This window comes from Thermobia domestica, chromosome 13 (assembly GCF_964235325.1).
Source record: "Thermobia domestica chromosome 13, izTheDome1.hap1.1, whole genome shotgun sequence".
Lineage (NCBI taxonomy): Eukaryota > Metazoa > Arthropoda > Insecta > Zygentoma > Lepismatidae > Thermobia > Thermobia domestica.
Window position 1 is genome coordinate 211,446,436 of NC_137466.1, and position 16,661 is coordinate 211,463,096.

General features: G+C 35.6%; 1 protein-coding gene across 2 annotated transcripts in view; it reads left to right on the forward strand.

Annotated features, from left to right (window-relative positions):
* LOC145668990 (uncharacterized) overlaps window positions 1-16,661 on the forward strand; it is a 75,311-nt gene that overhangs the window by 53,997 nt on the left and 4,653 nt on the right. For both annotated transcript variants that reach the window (XM_081737297.1, XM_081737298.1), the window contains exons 4-6: window positions 7,242-7,374; window positions 11,620-11,882; window positions 12,639-12,915. In XM_081737297.1, coding sequence (XP_081593423.1) covers window positions 7,242-7,374; window positions 11,620-11,882; window positions 12,639-12,875 — 633 coding nt within the window. In that variant the 3' untranslated portion in view covers window positions 12,876-12,915. The remainder of the gene's footprint in view (window positions 1-7,241; window positions 7,375-11,619; window positions 11,883-12,638; window positions 12,916-16,661) is intronic.

Consider the following 16,661-nt stretch of genomic DNA (forward strand, 5'->3'; position numbering starts at 1 on the left):
AATATAGTTAGAATCTAATACCAGAAATTATTTTTAAATATTATTTTTAATTTTGTTCTGATAAGCATACTTTTATTTTTTATACACACTGTAAAGAACAATAAAAAATAAGTCTACTGAACATTTTCAAAGGGTGTAGAATTCGTGTTACTATTCGGTTCAAAGTCTCTTGTCGTCGCGAATTCTGTCGAGAAATTTGAAGCTTAAAATATACAAAACGATAATCATGCCTGTTGTTCTGTATGGTTGCGAAACATGGTCGCTTACTCTGAGGGAAGAACATAGACTGAAAGTATTTGAGAACAAGATCCTTAGACGAATATTCGGACCCAAGAGGAACGGGAATTGGGAATGGCGGAAACTTCATAACGAGGAACTACATAATTTATACGGTTTACCCAACATTGTTAGGGTCGCCAAGTCTAGAAGGCTTAGGTGGGCAGGTCATGTAGCTAGAATGGAAGAAAGTAGAAACGCTTTCAAAATCTTGACTGGAAGACCAATCGGAAAACGACCATTAGGAAGACCTAGGCGCAGATGGGAGGACAATATTAAGATGGATCTCGCTGAGATAAGAATACAAAGTAGAAACTGGATCCAATTGGCTAAGGATAGAAGTCAGTGTAGAGCTTTTGTGAACGCGGCATTGAACCTCCGGGTTCCATAGGCCATAGAGTTAGTTAGTTAGTAGAGTTGTTTAAAAATGAATTTAAATCAAAGAGGTATGATATAAAACTAATGAGAACTGTATATAGAAATACTAGAAAAATACACATGCAACAAAACCTGCACATTGAAATACAATTAAAATTAAAACCTAATGAGATACCTAAGCATGGTGTAATTTCACTAGTGCAGCAATGTCCGGTTCAATCTTCATGACGAACATTATCAAACCATTTTCAACTGATAAGCGATTTCTTATCTTTGTTTTAATGTTTACCATAAAAAAAAACACACTTTCGCACAAGTACGATATAGCAAATGGAATTATTACTTTTAAAGCAGCAATCCCCAGACCAGGATATTCTTCTCTCCTCATCAGGCAGAACTTGTCCAAGTCTTCGTTACAAAAAAACAGTTGCAAAGACTTGTAGCATGATCATTCTATTATTTGGTCAAGAAGTTGTGGGCTTAGATCGGATACGTTAATGGCCTCTTCAATGAAGGAGTTTAACATCCATCTTGAACCAGCACCTTCGTCATTGGGAATATAGATATTACAGTTACTGTATCCACTGTCAGTGCGGGGCGCCGAAAAAAGGGGCCACACATTTCGGAGGAAGTGTGTTACTCATGTTAGGAAAGTACATGTGCACATGTGTAAAATAGAAGGAAAAACGTAATAAAATGTGCTCAAAATTAAGGAAAGGTAGGGCTTATTTTGAAAATGTTATTGAGCTTCGTGCCAACCATGGTGGTGCTTCGTAGCTAGTCTGTCGACGTCACTCATATATACGGTGACATCGTACTATACTCTCGCCCCGGGCACTGATTTTCCATGGCACTGTTCACTATAAACAAAAAAATGGATTCTACTATTATAGAAATAGGTATGTTAAAAATCTCACACAAGCTTATTATAAAACAAATTAAAAAGGGTCGCTGGCAAGAGCGTGTGATAAAAGGGGATCGTGATAGGAATTAGATTGAGAACCACTGGTCTAGAGTAATTTTAACCACATTTCTTATAGTTTCAAAAAGATTGCTGTCGGGTTACCTATGGTGAATGGGAGGGGGATACATATAAAAGATTGCTAGAAAATGATCGATATTAGATTCATAGTTTTCGGGGTCGCTTAGATAAATAGTGAGACTTTCAATTTCGCTTAACTCCGATTAAGCTCTCATTAGTAGGGATGGGCACGAACGACTTTTCTTTGAAACTCGACTCGACTCGAAACAGACATCTTTGAGGTCTACTCTTGGACTCGGCGCGAAAAATATCTTCCAACTCGACTCGGATCAGAGTCAAGTCGAACCAAAACGAGCCAAATCCTGTGTGTAATCCTACCTAGACAATACATAGACAATATTTATTCTATCATCAATTATACTACTGTTACTACAAATAATAATAATAATAATAATAATAATAATAATAATAATTATTATTATTATTATTATTATTATTATTATTATTATTATTATTATTATGACAACACCGTGTACAAACATGAACAATAGATGGTTAGTAAAGGAATACTAAAAGCTAGTTGACTGCCGACGTCGGTAGTCATGAACTCTACAAGGCAAAGACATCGTTCATTACTCTAAGCTGTAAGCGTCGGTGGACTACAGATGGTCAACTATTGACCTCTCGCCAGAAATTGGTGGCCCCGCAGCGACGATCCGTGGTGGCCCAAGTTCCATTTTGAAAACTTTACCACCAGCAGCAGAGACGCGATGAAACGCCAACGAACCACAAAATTACTCTCCCAAAATATGTCAAAATGCCTGTATGTGTGATTTGTTTATATTTAGGTGAATCAAAAAAACACACAAAAAAATACCCGGGGTGGACGCAAACTATCAATATTACGATTACTAGGCACGTGTTCTCCTGACTTCCCCACGGAAACGATCATAAAAGGCTTGGTTGTTAAAGGATAAATCATTGACGTCTTAATTTAGCCCATCAGACAAACCCCTACATCTCGAGTTCTAGAAGGTGATACCGTGAACCGTTTCAGATTTATTGCTTCCTGGTGGAGTACTATCCATGAGCAAAATTTGAGCATAATAGCCGACATGCATCTTCGGTGCCTCTTATCTTTAGTACAATTTTAACCAGAGATGGTGTGGGTCAATGAAAATTTGATCCACGACCCACCATGACCCACTATCACCCACCACCCAAATGCCCCATTGGCCCACTCTGACCCATCAACCATCGTGATCCACTCTGACCCACCACCAACTATGAACCACTCTGAACCATTGCGACCAACTCCGACCCACCAAAACCCATCGACATCAACTCTGACCGATGGCCCACGTCCTCCTCTCCATTGACTAAAGAGGTTACACTTGTAATAAAACAAGACTGTGAAATTATCACTTATCGGAGTTTGAATTTCTACCGTCAATGGCTCAAGCACCTCTCTGTTACAATACTGGTGGGTCTGACCTTTACGATATATAATGGCAAAGTGTTTCTCATCTTCCAAATTAAAATGAATTTAAATTTATCATATATAATTATTTCTTTGTTGCCTTACAGACACATTTCAGTAGAAAATAGGGTGAAATTTGAAAGTTTCAAATCAAGGAAAAGTAGACCAACGTAGAAAAAAAAAAAGAGAGAGAGAGAGAGAGAGAGAGAAAGAAACTAATTTTCTATATAATTAAGCATGCCGTACTAATTGAAAATGCCCATGTAATTAAGTTTAGAATACAAATTTTATGGCCATTTTTCTCTAACTTTATGGCTTGATTGCCTTATGCTCGGAACGCTCCATACATTAAACACCAGCTTCAGCAATTATAAATAGAAAGCAGTGGGTATAAAATTCAAAAAGAACTTTAGTATGCATTACTCAATTTGTTTCTCAACTAATATCAATCGTTTTCGATTATTTTTACAAATCAACCCACTACCAATTTCCAATATATAGAAAATGCACCCCCGTCCCCCCGCCCATAAAAGATAATTTTAAAAAATGCCAGGACATATTTTCTTTATTTTTAATAAAGAGTTATATGTTGAATTTCAGCTCTCAGTTGAACGGCTTGTAAGATACTAAATTTTTCGCAAAAATTCGGACTTCTACTCCCCCTAAGGATATGTATTGTAATGAAAGTGACACGCGTATGGTAACTTCCCAGTTGGAAATGGAGCCTGATTATATACCAAACGTCAATTCATTTGACTTTGCAATTTGACCGTGATGATTACGCAGACATAGTTACTTTCAATTTTTTATGATACATATCCTTATTTCATATGTTACAGATGATTCAAAAATATTTTTTCAAGCAGTTAGCTCCTCTAGAATCTCACAGGCTGCATCCCAAAATCCAACTCCTACTATCCTATGACAATCCGAAAGTGACTGAACTTTTTTTTATTAGGAACAAATGACAAAAGAAAAATGGAGATCTTGAAAGTAAAATGTAGAAAAGCTCGGTGCCCCCAATAACTACATATTTCTCCACCCCTTCATCCCGAACTTAAAAATAAAACTTAATTCGAATATGGTTAATTAGTGAATTTATTACAGTTAAATTCCACTCACTACATGCTACAGCTACAACTATGTAACAAAAAATAACAACTGTGAAACATGTTCTGAATTACTATTAGATTTCTTACGCTATTATCAAACATATTAGAATAGTAAAAGAGGATTGTTCGTGAAATAGTATATTTGCTCTTGATTTATAACTTTTTCATACGGAAAAAATTAAAATATTATTCAAGTTTTAAACTTTGCACTCTGCAAATATGTTGCCCTCTAGGCAATGGGACTAATGTGAAATGTGGACTAATGTGGACTAATGGGAAATGCTGCACTGTTAGCGGCGCTGAAAACTTACGATTCGATTCTAATATCGAATGATTTCGATATCTTTATGTCGCTACGTAACCACCCTGGGTGCTAATGGAAGCTTAATTGGACTTGAATTGAAAGTAGAACTATTCACCTAAGCGACCACGAAACTATAGATTCGATACTAATATCGACCCGTTTCTAGCATTTTTGATATGTATCCCGACAGTACTCTTTTTCCAGACTGTAAGAAATATAGTTAAAATTGCTCTAGATATATCAGAATTATGTTGAAATACACACATAAATCCACTTTTATATTCTGTATAAATAGAGAGTGAGCGAGCGAGCGAGCGAGAGAGGCCGACTCAAGGCATCACCACCTCCACATTGCAAAAGCATATATCAGGAATTGAATTGAAAATCTATGTAAAGACTTTCTGCTGTGGCATGCTTCATAAGGACAATTCCAGTCTGCTCACGTGACCTTTGGGGTTCATGAATTTTTTTTGCGAGCGTTCCGACTTTGGATTCTCTGTTTATACCTTCTGTTTATGCATCGAATAACTTTTCAAGAACATAAATGACATTCTGTATTATGAATGTTGAGGATTACCCTCTATATGACAAATAGCTGCAAATAAATACACTACATGATTTATTTATTGCTATTGAACGAGTTTCTTAACTTGTATTTACATCCTCATATATAATACCAACCTACTGTGAAAATTATCTCAGATGTTATATTTTAAACATAATAATTACTATGTTCTGCAATGATTATGTTATATATACACAACTTATGTATTCTAATGTAATTATTTTATATAATTTTTCATGCATTGCGGAAAATATAATTTAAAAAAAAGGATTAGCCTACACGGGATTCGAACCCTCAACCTTATGAGTTGAAATCCGACAGCTTACCAATGAGCTAACACAACCTTCTAGCGAGGTATAACGGATCTCAAGATAATTATGACATTCATATCCATTACAAACGCTGTTTCTGTTCTACTTTGACTTTTATTTTAGTACTCAGGCGATAATTATGTTCTATTTCTTAACTTTGAGCATTCTTTTACATATGGAAAGATTCCTTAACGTATTTAAATGTTCCATTACGTATGGAGAGCTAAATGACAAACAAGCATGTGCTAACATTAAAAAAAAAAAAAGGTTTCGAAATATTGTATCATTAAGTATTTCAATCAATGTTGCTTTTTTAAACACTTGGTAACAAGTCTTATTATATTTAAAAGAAGAAAAACACATCTGCAAACTTTTTCCCGATTGCAAAGGCTGGCTTGGAGGTTCGAACCTGGCTTACTTTTTCCCGAAGATACCCGAAGCTGGACTTAGAAAATTATTGCCTCAAAACACCAGTAAAGAATGCGCTCAACCTTTTTGAGACAAGGTGTACATGTCTCATAGAGCTCCTATGCTGAGGAGGGACGATAAATTGCAACACAACGAAGTAAATGAGGTACGATTCAGTGTACGGTAATTAGGATAAGAGCAGGAGATTCCTAAGCGAAAATCTTTGTTGCGGAAGAGGCTGCTGGATAGGCCAGAGTTCTACCTACCCGCCTATACTATTAAGAACACTATACCATAGCTTTCTCTTATTCATATTTTCTGACATCTTAGGTCAATACTTTATACATGTTCATATGTTGTATTGTATACTTATTTTTTAAAAAAGTCCGAAAACAAAAATATCGTACACATTTTAAGATAAACTTTATAATATCTGGCAATTGCAGGAAACATAAAATGATAAATGATTAGATCAACACAAATGTGAGAAGGTAGCCCTTAGTTAAAACATAGTTTTTAGTGTTCGAAAAATTCCTTGATAAATGACTACTTGTCTTCGGCCAAGTCGCATTTTTATGAAAGCGTTAAAGATGAAATAGTTCGTTCAAAAAACTTATTCCTCGTGTTATTACTTTTTTTTTTAATTTTATTTTATTATTTTTTAACGTGCTAGATACTCGAAAGTCTCTATAGTAGACATTCGACTATCCAGCGACTTTGTATTAAATTCTTTACAGTACAGTATAGTTACAATACAGTACATAACAAACATTAATAAAATTTTGCCCTGTGCTAAGAGGTCAGAAAAGGTGATTACACTATGTAAGAGTGGGTTTTAGTACAATGATGGAATGGGCGGGGCAAGACATGAGTAATTAATAGAACTCCAGCCTGTCTTTTTGCCACATCGGACCAGATCGTTGGGAGTCTACTAGTTCGTTATCTTCCATTGTTTGTACAAAACTAATGTTTGAACAACAGAAGTTATAATACTTTGACATAAATCTTAGATTAGTAGGAACTCGAACTTCATTCCCCCACGTGGCAGGAATGGATGTTCTTCCATTGAGGTTGCATCTGCAAGTAGAGTCACTAACCATGTAAATTCTGGTGATCAATTTGTAGGCGTTTCATTGTTTAGAGGATATTTTGAGTAAGATTATTTAATTTAAAGTAAATTGTGAATTAAAATATAAAAGAATCTATTTATTTGTTAAGCTACTTATCCAGAGCTATGGAGTTTGTTCATTATAATCTATTTATTATGAATCCAATAATTGATATCAATTAATTACTATTTCTAGATTATTGAACTCCAGTACAGCTTATGTCGTTTGCATTTGTTTGATTTGTCTGTTAATGGTAATTTGAATTGCATATTACCAATATTCAGTTACGATAGATAATCTGTTTTCTCCGTCATAGGAGCTCGGACATAAAGACGAAGGTGAAATGGAAGGCCGAAGACGAACACGATCGTCAACCAGAGGGGTTCCTCCCACTCCGCCACCTCCTCCTAAGAGGGAAAGAAAGTCCACGCCGGCCAGCGGGGGCAGAGGTGAGTTTGTTTTGTTTAATTAAAATAATTTATAATCTGTTACAGTAGAGAATTGTATTTCATTGAAATAGTTTTATATGCATATACGTCTAAATTCGAGTACGTCGTTATTCACATATTTGTTCATTAAAAGTGAGAAAAAATTTTTCACTACAAACAGTAACAAATGAAAGGTAGAGAAGTTAGTCATGACTTGCATACGAAAATATAACTATTGCATCTTTCACCTAGTGTATAAGACTTTTATCAGCAGCCATTTTTCCCCATCGCTGTCTCGAAACGTAACTTCAGAATTCCATTCCTATTTATATCAAGTGTCTGTTGAGTGTGTATTGATGGTCGGATCATTAACATACGTGTTTCCAGATTTATTTCCGGTAAAACACACAATTTTCAACGTTGATCTAATATTGCGATACAGTTCGGGAACTGCTTAAAGTAAGAGATAGTTCGCTTCGACCTGTAAAGCCAGAAATAAAAAGTTAAGAAGCCAATGAGCGATTACAAAATTTACATATTAGACGTTTGATTTAGAAAAGTCGTATCAGATGTATATCAACTAGAATAGATTACTAGGTAGTATATTTAAAAATATGTTGCTTGAGATATTCGACAGCCCTCGAAAACAAATATGTTACCGTAGCAATTTATTCCGATATCCATACGAAAAGTTGTCTCTAGAACCTACCAGATTAGTGTAGTTTTTGTAAACATTTGCCAATATCAATACCGTAAGGATCAGAAATTCCCGAATAGGGAATCTGTGTAATATTATAAATAAAAATATAGCTTTGCCTAGTATGGTACAACTAACTCGAAAGTGATGGGTTATTTGTTCTGTCTATCGGTAATCGTAGGGTAAGATACACAATACACACTTATTAGGCCATATGGAGAATGCATTTTAGAGTAGAGAATTCCGTATTTCTAGGGTCAGCTGTAGACAGAACATTAGAAAGAGAATTGTTTTTCGGCTTAAGGAAATATAAACCATTGTACTTAGTTCTGTCGTTTTAAAATAATATGTTATGCGGGTTGCTTATATTAATATTTGCGGCACATGAAGACATAGACCCCAAAGCTATTCTTAAAAATAAAGAAAAAAAGAGTTCAACAGCCCGTGATCATGCGCCGAGGCTAAGGGAGATTATACCAAAAATTATATGAACCTTCTGAGACAGGAACATTTTCCAACAGGAAGTCCAGTTGATTCTTTAAAAAATTTAAATTAACGTGTATGAAAAGGATTAGATACCCCTCTCTCTCCACTACTGGCATTGTTTATATCTTATAGGTTCTAAGCAAATTTATAGTTGCGGCAGTTACTGTGAGGAAGTGTTTATCTATAAGCATTGTAGTGAAAGAGGTGATTGTAATTTCTAAGGAAAACTAAAGTAAAAACAGGAGCTTAAAAATGTAGATAATGAGGGATCGTTAAGATCTATTAGATATGATATCTCTGGATATATTATATTGTATGGGTATTGATAAAATCAATGCTTGAGTTTACATATATTGAATAAAGATCATAAAACAATTATTTACTGTCGTGCACTTAATGCACACTGCGTTTCTTTCCCTTCGAGGCTGGAAGTGCACAGAAAAATATCGGCAAGTAATATTCAGGTGGCCGTCAGCTCAGTTTGGGTCCGTAAGCACGTAGATAGTGCAACACAGTAGAAGTAACGTTTAGCATTCCTGTTTTTCTTAACCTAATAACATTTTTTAAAGGATAATATTACATCTTTGAACTGGATCAAGAACATAAATACTTTCTATAATAGTACTAATAATGTAATTGAAATTCTTTCTAATTAAAGTTGAATGAAAATCAAATTATTGTTATTATTCGCTGTTGGCCGTGATAGATAAGCGGGTTTTATCAAAAATGCTGCGTGCAACGTATGGGAATGCAATAAAGGAAATATTCGTTCCCCTAATTGACGTACGCAGTGTCTGTGTAAGAAACAATACGTTTCTCAATGATTCAAGCGTTAATGCGCTTCTTTTGATTGCAGTTACGATGTGGTTACTAAACGTTCGCAAGTTTTACTTTTCAGGTTTATTTCTTTTGGTATTAGGGTCTATATTATTATTTTTTAAACCTGAAAAAGTGTTTGCTTATAGAATTTTATAGGCAACAAAATTATATATCTTTAGAATACTTCATGTAAAAAAATACATATAAAAATCTTTGTATATAACTTTCTAACAGTATACCTGAATTGCAAATATGACGTCATAAGGAAAAATGTACACATATGAGTTATTGTTTTATGACTTTATAATTAAAAATATTAAGAAAGAATCAACGAACAGATCAAACATTGTGCATATACACTTAAAACAAAGTTATTAGGTGGATCGTTGAGAAGTGTCATCTATCTGTTTGTTTCACTGCCGGGAGTAATATTTCAGAACCACGGTTGGTATCCGTGTCTTCCGTATCTTGTTCTAGTAAATCTTCTTCTTCATAACTTCTTTCATCAAATAATGTTCTATCGTCATCATCAGAAAGTTATCTAACAATCGTCTTATTCGTTCATTTTCACGTTCTTCCTCTCTATTCCCCATACTTTCTCCAATAACAGAAATAAGCAATAATTAAAATACTATGAAACTATTATTTGCAATATAACAGGTCAGAAAGAATGTAAAACCGCCCACCGAGATTACAAATTATAGAAAGATGCCGAAGTAAACTTCTAAACAGTTGCTGAAAAATAAAATAAATAGAAAAAAGTAACGCGTGTAACACAAGCGACAGAGAAGACTCTGATGCCAGAACAGGTCTCTGCAATAGGAATTAGGTAGGTACTGGGAAGAGGGGAGCCTGCGCATGCACAGTTCTGTAGATACGGCAATGTTAGTAATGCTGTTTCGTAAAATTTAGGACGGGTTCATGATTATGGAATATTAAGGTGTACTAACTAATTCATTAACTTCAATTTTAAGAAAGAGGTTTCATCTATTCCAGTTCTAATGCTATATTTTAATAATTTCAATCGGATTTCTCTCTCAGCCAATTTCCACAGCACAAGCCGATATTGCATCGCGTTCTCGGCCTCGAGCAAAAAGAAATGCACTGTTGTATATGTCGGAAATGGTATTCAGCAGACGCTATTAAGAATAAATGGGTCAAGTTAATCGTATGCGAATGGAAACATGTGTTACGTATACGTCCTTTATATTAGGTCATACAGTTGAATGCATCAGGACCGAATTTTAAACAAGCTTTTGTAAGTTTCACCATAAAGAGATCCCACGAATTCATTTAGCCAACAAATAAAGATAGTTTACTGGAGAATGAAATTCGAAAACGGCTTTAACTATTTTGCCTGTATTTCATGAACTAATATTTCATTGGAAATCCTATAATATGGCATTAGTCGTTTTCCGAAACTGGTAGCTTATTGTTGGGATGAGTTTTTTCAAAGCATTTCCTGTTCATATTTTATAAAGAAATGTTAGCAGCCTTATGATGTGGCGGGGTAGCGTGTTGGTGGGTGAGTGAGTTTCTTTTCTTTTTTTTTTTTTTTTTCCTCAAAAACGTCTCTAATGCTCTACAATATTGTATAAGTCCCCTTTCTTGAGAAACTCCCCAACAGATAGTTTACTAGTGTTTTTTTTTTCTGAAGATTTTCTCAAAACTGGCGTGTTTTGTTCACGTTTCATAAGTAAACATTCTGTTAACAACTTATAATGTATCGTTATTCATTTTTCTAGAAATTTTAAGAAAATGTAGTTTACTGGTATGCGTTTTAAAACTTTCGCGAAAAATGCTCTAGTGATTTTCTCGGTATCGTGTGAATAAATATTATATTTTGTTATTAACCATAAAGTATGATTTAATTTTTTTTTTTTGTAACAAAAAACAGAAAGAATGCTTTACTTCAGCTGAAATATATAAATATTTTATTCGAACTCAGTATTCCAAAACCGTATGATATATATTTTTTTATATATATATCACAAATTAGTATTTGAGTAGTAACTACGATGTAACATGACAGATCAAGTAATTATAAAAATAGCGAGAAAGCTCAGCAGGTATCTTGTAATCATAGATATAGTTCTAGACACTGTATAGATAGTCCATTTTGTTTTACATCAGGTGACGAAAAAACGTGATTTTCTTATTATTGTTATTATTATAAATTCATACGTTATAGCAAAAAAGAATAATTTTCTAAAATTTGAGTAGGGAAAATGACAAGTTGTTTAACCATATGGTATCCTTTCCAGGGAGTTCCAGAAGAGGCAGACGACCCAAAGAAGAAAAGAATGAACAAGATGAAGTAGAGAAAGAGACGAATGAAAACAAAGAAGAGGCCGAGGAAGCGAAGACGGATGGCGAAGAGAAGATGGAGGTAGATCAGGAAGCCAGCGAATCCAGCGAAAAGAATGAGGAAACGACAAAGCCAGAAGAGGAGGAGGAGAGGACTCCTGATAAGGAGGTGGAGGAGGACAAGAAACCAGAAGAGAATGCAACTACGGACGCTTCTTCGGTAAGGAACGCTTTTCGCATTGAAACATTTGGATTTTTTTAAGCAATTAATATAAAAATAAAAATATAAGTGCTGTCAGTTAGAAAAAAAGCAGTTTAGACAAACACGTTCGTGCAATTCTATTGTTGTTTGAGGTATTCAAAGTTTGCGAAGAGCTTAATGAGAGGATCTATAAACACGCTTTGTTTCAAAACAGATAATCTGCTGGTTTCTCCGTGGTAAGACACTTCAGTAGCGTTTGACCTTTTCAACTTGACTAACAGATGGTTCTTTGTGATAAACATAACCCAAAATTTCGCTAAACTTAGGTCAGTGGTTTTGGCTCTCCCAATTGTATCACGCAAACAACTTTTTTCTGTATCATCATCGTTTTACATATTCACCTATATGACACGTGGCGGCGCCTAAAGTACACTAGGTAAAATAAGAACAGAATAGTTGAAGATGCATGAAAACTATAGGTTTGTATCACAAATATTACTTTCGGAACCAACTTCATATTGTGTACGTCTTTGAACTAAAGTTGCTCTCTCTCTCTCTCTCTCTCTCTCTCTCTCTCTTTTTTTTAATATATATATATATATAAATGAATGAATGTTTGCGGATGCTAATTCCGTGCTAGAAGTAGTAAATGAAGTCAACTTCTTTAATTTTCGCTGACAAACAATTGCATGCTTATATTTTAACTTCTTTGTTGAATTCGTGTTCATTTCCCTTCAGAAATTTATATATAAACTGTATTGTTTGCGTTTGTAGGGGGATGCCTCGGAAGAGAGTAAAAGCAGTCAAGAACCTGTACAGGAGAATAAAGTAGAGACTCCAGCGCCTGCTTCTGACGTGGAAAGCAGTCATCCCGCAGCGGAAGCAAATAAACCGGAGGAGAACAACAAGATTCCAGTCGAAGCGAACTCTGAGCCTCCGAAACCAGTGGAGAATAACTCAACCGAAGCAGCACCAGCATCAGAAGCACAGGCGGAGGAAAAAGCCGAGTAACACCCTCACTATGTCCTCATGTACCTGATTTTTATATAATGTAAGTGAACCATTTCCACTTCTATTTATTTTACACACAAATGACAAGCTGTTGTTGATGTTACAGGAAGAAACAGAAACACGCGTCATTGACTTATGAACGGAGTAGCAACAAGTACGAGATTGTGTAACAATAGACTGAATTTATTTATCATGATTAGTTTATTTTTTGTTAATCGTGTTTAATATTTAGTTTTTATGTTTTGCGTAATTGTAATTAATTCCTGTATTTTACTTTTTATCATGTGGCACTGTAAGGCAATCGTTTTCGCATGATGTCGGACGTATGAATAGGTTTTCTAGTTGTTTTAATTGTATGTACGTGTACGTAAGATATGACCGTAAACATAATGTACATGAAATATTACCGTAAACATAAGGGCTATTTTACTTTCCTGGTAATTTTGCGTCGATCATGGATTTACTGCAGGCCGTGGGTGTTAGTGACTGATAGTTGCGAAGATCTGTTTATTTCATTCGTGATACAATCAGCTACGTACAAGGAGATAAGTGTATGTATGTGCTTTAATATATTAAAACATATATTTGTAGTAAGGTGCACAAGAGAATGGAGTTTTTTTTTTTTCTATAAATTAGTTTTTAAAAAATTCCAGGTTTATTTTTAATTTACTCTCTTATTCGTGACCAGTTTCAGTTCGAATAATGAAGAATGGCTCGCTTCAAAGAAAGCATTAGGATATTTATTTGTTTACGAATGTTACAACTGAACATACAACTTGCGAAGTGGCCAAAATTTTGTTGAAAAATTGTGAGAGTTTGAATGCGTACGCTAGAAATTACTCTAAAGATTAGGACCTTTTGGTTCTTCAGTAGCAGGGAGTATTCCGTACATACAGGATTTGTCCAAGAAGTAATGAGACTGGTCGCCACCAGAGCGCTCGGTGTTGGGGATCTTATCTAACAGTTCTCATAGCAAATCACTTTTTTTTAACTAAAAGTTACTTTTTTTTCAAGTTGGTCACTAAAAGTTACTTTTTCGTGTGCTTTATGTTTTACATTAGCAGTTTTCTAAGAAAAATATAAAAATAAAGCAGAAACTTGTTACTTATTACTAGGGCTCAGAAGTTGAAGACCTAAAAATTGCCCAAGAAGGACCTATAAGAAGTCCTAAAAATATTTATAAAAAAAGGGCCTAAAAACTGGAATAAAAGACGTAAAAATAAGACCCAATGTAATTAGAATTACATAATTAATGAATATAATGCTCCAGAAATACAAGCTTCTAGTAGTATAGAATATACAGTTGAAAGAAAGAGTGCAGCGATGCATATACTCCTTTCGGAGGGTCGACTCGTCAGGAACCTTCTGATTTGTATACTGTTCCAAAAACATTTTGAAAGTTTCATTATTTATCTTTGCCAACTCGATATTTGCTCCAACTAAGGCACTGCAAAGATTTTTGTAAGACGGAGATGACTTAGAGTGTCCACTAGTACTTTGTCCTAACAGAAGCTGTTTTTCCTTTTTCTCCGCGACCCCTTTTTACAGCGTTGCTTTCACGTCCAACGTGCTATTGGACATGGATTCGTTTTTTCTGCACTCACTTTCACTTCGCAATATTTGCAGAAGGAAATATTTCTATCCGTAGAAAAAACTTCTGCTCCAAATTCAGACACAAACTGACGCAAAAAGAAAGTTTTATTAGGTTTAATTTTAGTCATGTTAACGGTCTGTCCTTCTTCCACAAACTGAAGTCGAAAACTAAAATAAAACTTCCACACCTTCACCCCCTCCCCTGCTGGAGGGACATTGTTACGCCTCCTGATCTTACTTGTGATTGTTGTAGACCTGGTCTTATCAGTCCATTCGTTGAAGAATGTTTTTATCTTTTGAATTTTCTTTACTAAAGAAAAAATGTTTAAGAGGTGGTGGTGATTCTAGTTAATGGCCAGTAAATTTATTGCCGAAGGATGAAGTGCAAAAAAGACGTTAAGACCTATAAACAGCTTTAAAAAAAACACCAATAAACAAACAAACAAACAAACAAAAAAAAAAAAGACAAATAACTCCACCATTTTCTGGCCTACAGTGACCCAAAATGAACATATATCATGTTAAGCCTCGTCTTCGGGCACTCGTAAAAAAGAGGATTTTGCCTCAACTTCCGGACCCTACTCATTACTCTTCTGAAAGCTTCATACTTGCTGCCACATGTGAAACAGTCAGGTTTATTCTCACTTCAGCTTTTATTCTTTCTGAAGCACAGTGGATGGTTGGTGGATGCTTAAGCTCTCAAGGTGGGGTTGAGAACCTTTCTGTGTCTATTCTTTCTTATATCATAATAATCTTTTAGTTCTCTCTCGTAATAGTTAACGTTCCGCTGAACGTTGTGTGTGTGTTTGTGTGGTTCATCATGTTCGTCTTGTGTTATGCTTCTTGTATGTTCTTAAGAGTAGGTAATTCAGATATTTCATGGCTTTCAGAACTCTCAATACTAAGTTAAATATAATGTCTGGGATGAAGAAATTCGGAGGAAATAGGCCAGAACTGGTTCCACTTACTCAGAAGCTTCTTACGTCTGCTTGTCGTAACTACAAAGCATACTTAGAAAACGTAAGAAAGGAGGAACCTCAAAAAGAAGAAGTAAAGAAGAAAAGATGAAACAAAACAACAAACAGAGAGGTGATGGAGAAATTGACAAAGGAAAAGGGGGGCATGAGATTTTGGTCACTTTTTCGTGTGCTTTTGATCAATTTTCAACTATTTAAAAGAGACCAGACCACTATGAGCCTTGACCTAAGCATCGCACCGGACGGCAGTCGCTTCTGAACAATGAGAGAGGACTTTTTTTTTTTGGGGGGGGGGTCACGGGATAAAAAGCGAAAAATGGAGCGGGCGATAGAGCAGCGATACGCCATCAAATTCTACATTCGCTTGGCGTTGATTGAGCGGGCCTGCGGAGACAGTGCCATGTCGAAAGCCCAGGTTTTTCGCTGGCATAAGAACTACAAAGACGGCGGGAGGTAGTTGAGGACAGAGATCGATCTGGACGCCCTTGGACGAATTCTTCGGATGAAAACGTGTCAAAGGTGAAAGAACTCTGTACTCTGACCTTCCACAACTGCACCGAAACGTGAAGAGATGACGAGGATTGCCGATCGGTGGAAGCTCCACCACGACAACGCTGCTGGCCACACCGCCTTCCATATGACTTTACCTGGATCGGATAGAGGTTGTAACTTTGCCACAGCCTCCGTATAGCCCTGATCGAAGCTTGGCAGACTTTTTCCTGCTCCCTAAAGTGAAAACTGCCCTGAAAGGTCGCCGTTTTGATGACGTTGCCGCCATCCAGAAGGCCGTAACCAAATCTATAAAAGACATTTCGGAAGCTGACTTTCAGGGAGCGTATGAATCATGGAAATCACGCTGGCAGCGGTGTAACGACGGCCAATTTTTTTTTTTTTTTTTTTTATTTTATTTTTTTTTTTTTTTTTTAAAGGAGTTATGAAAATCCTGTTCATAAGACTCAGTCTCATTACTTCTTGGACAACCTTCGTACAAGGTGTAGGGAAAATGCATGATCCGCATTCGATAATTCTTCCTTTCTTGGAAGTTTTCTCAAGCATGAAGTTTGAAAACACGACTTGTGTAGGGAATAGAATGATAAAATGTTTGTGTATTAAAGTTTTTCGCTGAACACCAGACCTAAGAATGAAAATACATTATTGGTCTGGAAAACGACTGGGTAGTGCAGTAGTTAAACTTACCAACATAACAAGCCAGAAA